Source organism: Plodia interpunctella, chromosome 27 (assembly GCF_027563975.2).
Source record: "Plodia interpunctella isolate USDA-ARS_2022_Savannah chromosome 27, ilPloInte3.2, whole genome shotgun sequence".
NCBI lineage: Eukaryota > Metazoa > Arthropoda > Insecta > Lepidoptera > Pyralidae > Plodia > Plodia interpunctella.
Window position 1 is genome coordinate 2,155,504 of NC_071320.1, and position 12,015 is coordinate 2,167,518.

Below are 12,015 nucleotides of genomic sequence, written 5' to 3' on the forward strand. Positions count from 1 at the left end.
TTGCCCAACAGTTGGACGGAAAAAGTTAGATAGAACATTCTCGCTTTAGGATTCACCGTCCTTAGCAAATAAAACAAAGACACTGCGTTTGCTTCATACATATATTGAGATAATATCAGAGATTACATTTTATTTTATAACGTAACTTTTTTTTTGTAGAATAATTTTTGAATAATTCTAATGTGATTATACTTGGCTACTTCTATAATCTTATTCATAAACATATCATGTGTTCAGTTTGTATATATATATACATATATATATATATATATATATATATATATTACTTTGGTTCATGAATATTTTTATCATAATAAAATTACATTAACTCGTTATATATAACTCTAAAGAATTCTATTAGTAATATAACGATATATATTTAGAATATAACCGCTCATCATTTTATTGATATAGCACAGCAGTAATTAAAATATATTATAATACATAATGAGAATATATTGGGACTTTCGTCATATATTTAATCATGACTATGATACAATATGGAAATAACACAATGGCTAATTATAAATTGTTTGAGTTTATTTATTAAGTCTGTAACAAGGATTAAATTGAATTATCATTTTAAAATCAATAAAATGACTTTTTAATTATGAAAAAGACAAAAACTGTTTGTGCAATCAAACATATTATTTACAAGTCCTTATAACGATATATATTTATTAATTTAATTTTCTACTGTGATTAACTCGTTACAACGTTCCTTTAACTATTATTGCCTAAATACACATTTTTAAAATTTCTTAAATAAATACGGGCCAATATTATTATATTATATACTTTTATATGTCTCGCTATACTTAGACTACTAAGTTTTATTGGAAATAGATCTAAAAATTTATGATGTTTATATTCATAATATTGCAATAATCTTAAACCTATAGGTACTGTAATTAATACCAATTACCATAATTAAAATAATATATCAATAAAATTTGAAAACAATAATTTCACAAATATTAGCTCACAGTTTGATATTATCACACCTATTCTATACTGTAGTATGCGTAATTATACTGCAGTTTGAATTCAAAATATTCATATTCACTCCAATTTAAATATATACTTACTTAACAAATATTATTAAAACGTACCTATGTAACTAATTAATACACAAACGAAATATGGTAGATGACATTTTTTTATATTTTGATGACTATTCGCGAAATTAGAAATACCAGGGAAAAACTAACCTTTCTAACCAAATTTAATTCAGCGGTATTGTACAGTCTATAAATAATCACAATGGTCACAGACACGTCTATTTTATCTAGAGCATACATATTTTTCAGACCTTGTCATCTAACCCCGAAGTACGCAGCACTAAAGCTTTATAACCATAAACAAAAATCGAGTAAATTATTTTGAAATTTTACCTTTATAATGCAAGCACTTTTTGCAAATGGCGTCCGCCCTATCTCTTATTGACTGCGTCGAGATAGCCCTTTCAGATTCTGGTTTAGCGTCCTCACTTTCGAAGGGACCTTCACTAAATTGCTGAATTAACTTCTTAATGTAACTGCCTGGCCCTCGTATAGTTAATTTTGCGCAATCGTCATTTTTCTCAACCTTTTCCTCGGTGTTTTGTCTATACTCACTCAACATTTGTAAACCATCTTGGAAATTTTCAAACGCTTGTGTTATTTTATCTCCAATGTTCAACTTTTCTTCTATATCACTAATTTGAACAGGTTTTTGAGATTCAGCGACTTCTTTTATGTCTTTTGAGCCAGTTGGAGTTATGGTTATTTCATTTTTCTTCATATCAATGGTAATTTTTGCATCGTCAAGACTTAACCCAGAAAGGGATACGTCAACGGATTTAGAACGGTACTGTCTAGATGGTGCAGCTGGTACTTGAAGTTGGTTTGAGTCAGAGTTGTGTTCTTGCTTGATTGTGCCGATAGATGTCACTGGTGATGATGAAAGAGATGATCTGTCGCAGGGACTGGAACCTGGATTTAAGAAGCTATTGAAAGGAAAAATATTTTATGCATTTAGGGAATTACCTTTTAAATAATGACAAAGTTTTTAAATAATGACAGACAAGTTATCCTAACTATATTCTAATTTAATGGGATAAAAAAAGATATTGTTTATCATTCAACATTAAAATATTAATAATTTTTTCCAGGCATTAATATCAGGATAGATTCACAAACTTAGATTGAATCCCTAATGGCGAAATGAAAATATATCATACTTTCCTACTTTGTGTTACAGAATACATACTGATGATAGGAAACCATCATTGTTTTTAGATAGTGTAAATGTACATACTAGAAAAATTAAGTACTAAAGGAAAATCGTAAACAAGATTTGATTGCTTGTTCACCACAAAAAATCAATCTTACCTCTTATTTTTTGTCACTGGCCGCATCATTTTCCTTGCCTAAAATATTATAGTTATTTAAAAAAAAGTAAATGAAATTAAACAACAGAAAAATAACTAAAACATATATTAAAATATCAAGAGAAAGTTTGATAGACAATTGCCATATATATTCATAAAAATAAACACCTTCGTTTTTTTTTTAGCTATTTAATACTTTCTCGCTGTAAATTTTTACAATATTCAAATAATTGAACTATTGGCTATCAAACACAAATGATTCAAGAATAAACGAAAAATAAAATAAATACTTAATTATTAATGAATTCTGAGATAACTGTAACATAAAATGTTGCAAAACACAAATACTACTAAATGCTTCGAAACAAAATAAAAATTATAGCAATCATAAAAATCACAAATGCAAACTTTAGTGATGCAGTTCAATTTGAATTTTTTAAATTAGTTCTTCTAATAAATATGAATAAAAATTTACTACACCCAACTACTAGCTTCATGCATATACTAAAGAAATTAGTAGCAAATCCTACAGAAGCCGTTGTAAATAATGTTAAGCTTATATTAGGCACCCTCCACCCACCATTAGAAGCCTCTTGGGATTCCTCTTCGGAGCAAAGAGGGAGAAACTGTTCCATCATCAGACCCTGAACCATGTCCATGCATGAGTCAAGAGAGAACTTCTTGCCGCACATCTTGATACCACGGATGCGACGGCGCATCTCTGTTATTTAGGGAATAATAATTAAAGCGAAAAGAAACCGCCAAAATTAATATTAAAAGTCAAATTTAGTGGTTAAGGTATTTTCTAGATTAAAAAACCACCACCAATATTTTACCAAACTTCCTTCCACAAATTCAGATAAAAAAATATTAACAAAATACTGTGTCTTAGAAATTGGGCAGTAATTAAACAGTCTGAATAGGAACAGGCTAAACAGTATTGAACCTTACCAGGGCTGTCCTTAGGTTCCATCTTGAGCTGCATGAAGGTTTGAGCGCACGATGTGAGGACTTGCTCATAGTCACAGATTGCGACATGAGTGCCATTCACTATCTTAGGACTCATTGGACTGTTAGCCAGCAGCAGACTGGTGCCAAAGGTGGCGTTGAGATCGCGGGTCTCTGAAATAAATAAAACGCATTTCGTTTACTATCTACTATTTTAAGAAATATAACTGAATTATCCGGTCCACTATCACATAAATGTCGTAACTTGATAGCGTGTTATATTTATGCTACTATATTTAAAATATATAAATATATCACTCAGTATTTTGATAATTTTGTCCAAGTTGATTTCAACTCCAGCTCCAGCTCCATTTCTTTCAAGATCTAGTATGACGATTTAGAATCATCGACAAATAAATTAAATGAATTAAGTTTACACTTACGTCTGAGAGAGACCTTTGGTTTCTTGGGCGCAGTGATGTTACCATTCTCAGAACCAAACATTTCCATTAAGATATGCGTGGCAACCGTCTGTATCTCTTTCCAATCATCTGCAATTTAATGATATATCATGAAAATTTCAAAATAAAATTAAGTATGTGATTTTAAAATATACTATTCATCTACTTATATATATCACGTGAAGGACTTCTGAAGGCCTACTACGAAACATACAGTTACTAACGTACGCATGCTGTCACTTTTGCATATCGCGTGCGCATCGTGTTAAAAAAACGAGATAATGTGTTCGCGACGACGTGCTACGTGCTTTTGTTTCATGGTTTTTATACAGCAGCTATAAATACCTTGCCACCAAATGCGTCTTCTAGATGCGTAGATAAGTAGCTCATTCTAGTAGATACTCTATCGACAGTACCCAATGTCACTATTACTTATTGGTGACGTTCCAGTAGTAAAATAGTGTAATATAAAAGACCCCATTACTCCATTGAGTAGACGTAGTGCGTTGCTACTACATTGTGCCCAATTGTTTTCCATAGGTTTTGACATATATAATATCTAAGCATACGTCGACGGGACGTACGTCGAATTTCCATACAATTTCTGCGTTGTCTACCAACGGACGTGAAAACAACGAAGACAATCGAGCAATTGAGTTGCGGCATTGATATATAATTATGTATGAATGTTTTTACCCAAGATATCCTGGTTGGTGGTCCTGGGAGAGGTTACGGTGAACCTGATGACGTATATCCCCTTAAAGCAAGCAGGGACCGCGTGCATGTGTCCGCGTGCGTTCAGACGCTTCAGCAGACGCTCAGTCAGTGCATTGTCACCCTTCAGCCGGAAGGCTACTAGCCCTGGAAATTGATTATTGCAATATTATTTACACGAAAATGTATAATTTAATCTTTAAAGTCATTGTATTTAGGAATAATAAGAATATGGACGGATCTTGTACAAAAACTACAATTCAGTCTAGATGAATATATTAATGCTATGGAATACCTACCTAAGTTTCTTGATTGTGGGATTTCGAATCTTGGGTCATCCTGCACCATCGCTTCGAACTTCTGAGCAAGACGAACACTCTGAAATTGTTATTAGATTACTAGTTTTGTAATTATGATGGAAATATGAATTGAAATTAAAAACAAAGAAAATTAATTAGGAACTGGCAAATCTAAGCTCTATTGAAGCTGGCACACAATAAGGGACACATTTGTCCCTTATCCCAATATCATTACATTAGCGTAGTACTATTTCTCCTCGGAATATTTGTCAAAAGTATGTCATTATCTTGGAAGATAAAACCATGTCTACAATTTTCTCTGTCTACGCTTGAAGTAATTTTTGTAATACTAACCTCACGAATATGTTTCTGGATGCCACTGACGCCGTAGTTTCTCAGAACAAACCAGAGCTTCAGAGCTCTGAATCGACGACTCAATGGAATTTGCCAGTGCTGCGGAAAAATGATAACTTTGGAGTCTATTTTCGCTATTTTAATTATTAATATCTACATTATTATGGTCATTATAAGTATGGTATATAAGTCAATCACCAACTGGATCACCAAAACCACAAGACACTCATTACGATAAAAGACCAAAACCAATTACCGTCATAATTTTTTGCAATAATTAATTTCAGAAGCAAAATAATTTTTGTTATACATATGATAAATGTTGCCATATAAGTCAAGTAGGGGAAGAATTTCACCATAAACCATGACAATTTTTTTTTGTAATTTCCACCACCTTGCAAAATTTTCTTTAATTTTTACACACACACAAAAATGTGCTCAAGTAATTCGGCAATTATAGCCCCACCACCGAAAGTATCATCTAGTTCATTATTCTTACGAGTAACTCTTTCTTATCAGGGTTCTCCAGCTGTATTGTTTTGCCGCATCCAGGAGCTATTTCATCATATCCATGTAGCTTCTTATTGGCTTCTGCATACAAATCTTCACTACCATCATCGCTGTTCATTATTCCTTCATCATCGCTTAGTTTATCTCCATTTACACCATTTATATATGTCACTTTGCCATTAAATTTGGATATATCGATATTGACACTTTTTGTTTGCTTCAAATCTGTGTTGATTTCGAATTTCTTCTCGTCCGATTTTTGAGAGCCAATCTAGATTTATTACATAATGATTGAGAAATACGATCGCGTAAATGAAACAATAGTTTAACAATAAAACAACATAACAAATTGAATAATATATCAGTGTCGTCTCCTCCAGATTGTAAAAGTAAATCAATAGAAAACTTGGAATTTGTTTTCATTGGCAATAGGCTATCAACGTTAAGTTAAGTTACAAAGGTTAAGTATAGTATAAGTTCACTATTACCCACCCCCACCATACAGCTAAACGTAGCCTTCGAGTTTTGCATAGATAGCAATATTCAAAATTCTTACAGTCAATTATATCTCTACTAAAACTTACACAAAGAATGATAATACATCGTGTTGTATTAGTTATAATCCACACAATTAAAAAAAAAAAAAACTTTGTCTCTGTCCTCTTACAACACTGCCTAGTTCAGAATTGCGTTCTTTTACTTTTTCAATAAATCATTTCTAATATTATCAATCCTGGTTTCTTTTGCCCTAAACCCTTCAGGTTATGGGCCCAGCACGCTTCCACTGCGCATATCATTGAGAAGCTTAACGGTATTTCTAATTACGGAAATTGGAAGTTTTTGATGCGAATGTATTTGATACATGAAGATCTATGGGACTGCATCGAGGAATCGGGGCCAGGCGTACCCAAGGTTACGGATGCGCGCAAACAACAAAGAGCGCTTGCGAAAATCTGTTTGATGGTGCAGCCGTCGTCATTTTCCCATGTGCGGAATGTAAACACTGGTTATGAAGCATGGACAAACCTTAAGAATGCTTACGAGGATAGGGGTCTGTGTCGAAGGCTTGGACTTTTACGGACGTTATTTGGATTGAAATTAGAACAGTTCAATGATATGGAAGCTTATCTCTTAAAGATCTGTGATCTAGATCAGCAATTACGAGATATTAATTCTCCATTGGACGATGATTTTCTATCAGTTTTAATGTTAAGCGGTTTGCCGTCGGACTATGATCCATTAATTATGGCATTAGAAAACTCAAACATTAAACTGTGTAGTGAAACTGTGAAAAGTAAACTATTACAAGAAAATTTACGCAGGGATTTTGATAAAGGCAGTGAAGAAAGTGCATTGTTGACAAGTCGTTCTGCAAAGACAGTCGGTAGAAATTACTCAAAAATCAAATGTTTTTACTGTAAAAAAACAGGTCATTTTGCAAAAAACTGTCCAACTAAAACAGCAAAGAGTGAGAAGAAATGTGACAAAAGTGAAAAAGCTTGGAATGGAACGTTGCTTACTGCTTTGGCAGTGGATATTAACTCAAATGCGTGGTATGTTGATTCCGGTGCTACTTGTCATATGACAAACAACAAAAATATTCTGAAAAACTACGTTGAGCACTCTCCGCGGATCCAGAAAATCCATTTAAATGTATAAAGTCTAGAGATGTTAAGTTTTTAGAAGAAAAGATGTACAGAGATTGGCAAATTAATCAGCATAATAAAACTACTGATTGTATATTAGATCTTACTACAAGTGAGACAATTGTGAATGAAATGCCATCACGGCAATCTATTATAGAAATCTCAGATTCTAGTTCCACTTCTACTACTTTTAATGATAATTCTTCAGATGTTACGTGGACTCCAAATATGGCTTCAGATATATCAACCAGTGAATATGAGGATATTGAAGAAAATCATAATGATGAAATAGCAATGAAAATAATGAACTATAGTGATGAACCATTGACAGTCCAGGAAGCGCTATCAGGACCTGAAAGTGAACATTGGAAGAGAGCTATAATGGATGAGTTTGAGTCATTTGAAAAGAACAAAGCATGGACATTAACTACATTACCTGCTGGAAAGAAATCCGTGAAATGTAAATGGATTTTTAATCACAGGACGAGTAAATATCAGTTTAAAAATAATATTTCCTGCGAAAACTACAAAATAGTAAAAATGCCAAACCAAGATAGTCAAGACAATAAAACTACTGATTGTATATTAGATCTTACTACAAGTGAGACAATTGTGAATGAAATGCCATCACGGCAATCTATTATAGAAATCTCAGATTCTAGTTCCACTTCTACTACTTTTAATGATAATTCTTCAGATGTTACGTGGACTCCAAATATGGCTTCAGATATATCAACCAGTGAATATGAGGATATTGAAGAAAATCATAATGATGAAATAGCAATGAAAATAATGAACTATAGTGATGAACCATTGACAGTCCAGGAAGCGCTATCAGGACCTGAAAGTGAACATTGGAAGAGAGCTATAATGGATGAGTTTGAGTCATTTGAAAAGAACAAAGCATGGACATTAACTACATTACCTGCTGGAAAGAAATCCGTGAAATGTAAATGGATTTTTAAGAAGAAACTTGGACCCGATGGTGAGCTACAACATTATAAGGCACGTCTTGTTGCAAAAGGTTTTACCCAAAAGTATGGTGAGGATTACAAAGAAACGTATTCTCCGGTAGTAAGATATTCTACAATTCGTACCCTACTTGCCTTAGCTGTTGATTTGGATATGTCTGTCGATCATATGGATGTCAAGACTGCATTCCTCAATGGTAACTTACAGGAAACTGTGTATATGGATCAACCAGATGGGTTTAAAGTTAAAGGCAAAGAAGACCATGTTTTTAAATTAAACAAAGCGATATATGGTCTTAAGCAGGCATCAAAGGCCTGGTATGATAAAATAGATAATGCTCTGAAGGAGTTACAATTTCAAAAGTCACTAAGTGAACCCTGTGTTTATATAAAAATGGATGATGGGAATCTGATCATACTGGCATTGTATGTGGATGATATTTTAATTTTTAGTAAAAATTCACCAGCAAAAATGAAGCTGAAAGAGGCTTTAATGAAGATGTTTGAAATGAAAGACCTTGGTCAAGCTACACATGTTTTGGGAATGCGCTTGAAACAGGAAGTTAACAAAATTATATTAGATCAGAAAAATTATATACAAAAGGTGTTGGAACAATTTAATATGATTGAATGTAAGCCGGTGAATACACCATTAGAAAGTGGAATGAAATTTGAAAAAGGAGTTCAAAATATTGATAATTTAAGATACAGAAGTCTTATGGGATGTATTATGTATATAGCCGTATGTACGAGACCAGATATCGCACATGCTACGAGTTTGTTAAGTCAGTTTAATAACTGCCATACAGAAGTTCACTGGAAGGCGGCCAAACGAATTTTACGATATCTAAAGGGCACGATGGACTATTGTATAGTGTATGAAAAAACCACGTTTTCTGTCACAGGCTTTGTTGATGCAGATTGGGCATCAAGTCAGTTGGATCGCCGTTCTTATACGGGTTACATATTTAAAATAGGTAATGCGGCGGTTTCATGAGAAAGCCGCAAACAGAAAACTGTGGCTCTTTCAACCACAGAAGCTGAGTATATGGCATTGTGTGAAGGAGCCAAAGAAGCAACATTTCTTAGAAATTTCTTGTATGAGTGCTTAGGAAAATATTGTTCGATTACACTGTATAACGATGGTCAATCCGCTCAAAAGTTATGTAAAAGTCAAATACATCACAGTAGAAGCAAGCACATTGACATAAGGCATCATTTTGTACGACAAATTGTTAATGATAAAATTTTGAATTTAGAATACATGTCTACAGAAAATATGCCAGCTGATGTACTAACGAAGTCTTTAAGTAAAGATAAGCATTTTAGTTGCATTACTAATATTGGCTTGAAAACTGTTTAATATTGTGTTTATGTTGAATTGTTTGGCTTAAGGGCGGGTGTTGTATTAGTTATAATCCACACAATTAAAAAAAAAAAACTTTGTCTCTGTCCTCTTACAACACTGCCTAGTTCAGAATTGCGTTCTTTTACTTTTTCAATAAATCATTTCTAATATTATCAATCCTGGTTTCTTTTGCCCTAAACCCTTCACATCGCTTCGCCTGTCACATAGAAACAATGTTTCATATGGCTTCATGTGAGAACTGTGACAAGTTACATCACTGATAGAAAGTACATACATATATATGTTCCATTTCCTCCCTCGTCTATATTGATCTAGACTTCAACACTACCAATATTATAAAGAGGAAATGTTTGTTAATTTGTATGTAGGGGGTAATCTTCTATCGGAAGCTACTTTATTCCTGAATGACATAGGGTACTTTTATCTATCTATCCTGATATTTCCACGGGAGCGAAACCCCAAAACGCAGCGATAAATTTAAAAATCTTGGCGTAATAAATATATATAAAAAAAATGAATAAATTAGAAGATTCCTTACCATATAATCAATGGCTTTTCCTGCAAGCAAATCACGAAAAAATTAGTCATAATAAAACAATTATACGCATATAACTTAGATCAAACAAAGAGAAAACAAAATAGCATATAATATTTTATGTCAACAACATAACAAAATTTTCTTACTTAATCAATCAACGATGGTAAAATAATATTTTCTGTATTACAATAATTTAAAATGTAATAATTCTACTAACCTGAATTCTCGTGTCTCAGATAAATGGGGTTCACATTGAATGTCCTGTGAAGCGCAGTGCTGTCTTTTACCCTAAAAATAGAAAATATACGTAATACAAACAAGTCTTTCGCAAATCTTTTCGAAAATTTTGTTTCATAATAAAATTTCTATTAATCAGAGCTTAAAAATGTAGATAGAATCAAACAGTAAACTGTCTTTTCGTGACATTTTAAGATAAGTAAAAAAGTTCGTACCACATAGCGGTGCAATCGAAATTCACCATCAGCCATTTCGAAGGATTAAAAGCGAAGGAGTCCACCAGTTCAATGCCATCTAACCAGTGCCTGAAAAATTGTTATTTACTTCATATTCTATAGCTGAAAGTTTATATAAATTTAGATCATTATGTAGCTTCAGCAATTGAATTTTCATCGGCCTTCTTAAGTACCTATAGTATAAGTTTAGTTATTTTTCTCTATAAAAAAATTATTACTTCGGCAATTTTATAAATAGCCTGTTTTCCTACAGGTAATGGACCTGGGTCCATAAGATGTACGCCACTTCCACTACGAAAGGCGTATCCTCTTTGTGTTATTTCATCATCATCAGCTGCTGCCTTCCGTGACCTACTGCTGGGTATAAGCCTCTTTCTATCTACGCGTTCAACATAATATTTTTTTTGTGTTTGCTTATATTGATGAATTGAGTGGCTAGCTTCGTGGAGCCACCTACCTGAACTCAGGACATATAAAGGCGCTGCCAGCATACGCCGCGTCTGTGTGCAGCCACGCCGAATGACGTTCACAAACTTCCCCGATCTCACGGAGATTGTCGAAGGCTACAGAACCAGTCGTGCCCAGGGTTGCACACACCTGAAAAAATCCCAACTAATATTGTAAAGGCGAAAGTAAGTTTGTTGTTACCTCTTCGTGCTTTATGTGGTCAACCAAAAATCTTTTTTACAAATAAACAAATTTTACATATATATAGTTTGAAGTACGGAGAAAGACATAGGGTACCTTTCATCCCGGAGAAATGAGTATTCACGTGGATCATTCACGCGGGCGGAGCTGCGGACGAAAGCTACAGACTTGCGCATCAAGGGTGCCTAAAGGGTACCTAAACTTAATAAATGAGCAAATCACATTTGTTGTATAATTTATCCCTTTAAATATTTATTTTGTTCTGCTTTTGGCGTGTTTTGTAGTTTTGTGGCGACAACAGATGTACATAATCTGTGAAAATTTCAAATATCTAACTGTGACGGTTCACGAGATACAGTGTCGTAATTAATGGACAAAGAGACAGTAGCCCCAAAGTGAGGTTGCGACACAGATATAAAAACTTATGTTTTAAAATCTGTGTTTTGAGACTTGTGTTAAAGATACAAACTCAACGGTACAATTTTTTATAGTTGAACATCTAAGATTCGGTTACATTAGATTCTCATCCCACCAAACAAAGTTTCATGTAAAATGTTGCCAAGACGAAGTGAACACGAAATTATACTGTAAAAAATCAGATCTTATGTAAACCAAGCTTCTAAATCTGCATGATCTAACTTTACATGACGTAACTTTACAATAAAATAATTCTAATAATAAGTGTGCACTTTCACAATATGGTATCTGAAAAT

At 33.3% G+C, this 12,015-nt stretch overlaps 1 protein-coding gene across 7 annotated transcripts in view; it reads right to left on the reverse strand.

The window, feature by feature from the left end:
- Positions 1-44: 44 nt before the first annotated feature.
- The window catches only part of Hdc (Histidine decarboxylase), a 30,030-nt gene continuing 18,059 nt past the window's right edge, over positions 45-12,015 (reverse strand). Inside the window, exons 8-20 of one of the 7 annotated variants that reach the window (XM_053765164.1) lie at positions 11,112-11,251; positions 10,634-10,723; positions 10,399-10,469; positions 10,182-10,201; positions 5,647-5,928; positions 5,148-5,246; positions 4,794-4,872; positions 4,477-4,641; positions 3,763-3,870; positions 3,323-3,493; positions 2,952-3,092; positions 2,373-2,410; positions 1,831-1,987 (exon numbers count right to left, since the gene is read on the reverse strand). In XM_053765164.1, coding sequence (XP_053621139.1) covers positions 2,376-2,410; positions 2,952-3,092; positions 3,323-3,493; positions 3,763-3,870; positions 4,477-4,641; positions 4,794-4,872; positions 5,148-5,246; positions 5,647-5,928; positions 10,182-10,201; positions 10,399-10,469; positions 10,634-10,723; positions 11,112-11,251 — 1,401 coding nt within the window. In that variant the 3' untranslated portion in view covers positions 1,831-1,987; positions 2,373-2,375. Of the gene's footprint in view, positions 1,988-2,372; positions 2,411-2,951; positions 3,093-3,322; positions 3,494-3,762; positions 3,871-4,476; positions 4,642-4,793; positions 4,873-5,147; positions 5,247-5,646; positions 5,929-10,181; positions 10,202-10,398; positions 10,470-10,633; positions 10,724-11,111; positions 11,252-12,015 lie in introns of all 7 variants that reach the window. The other 6 variants (XM_053765163.1, XM_053765161.2, XM_053765166.1 and 3 more) reach the window with 6 other exon arrangements.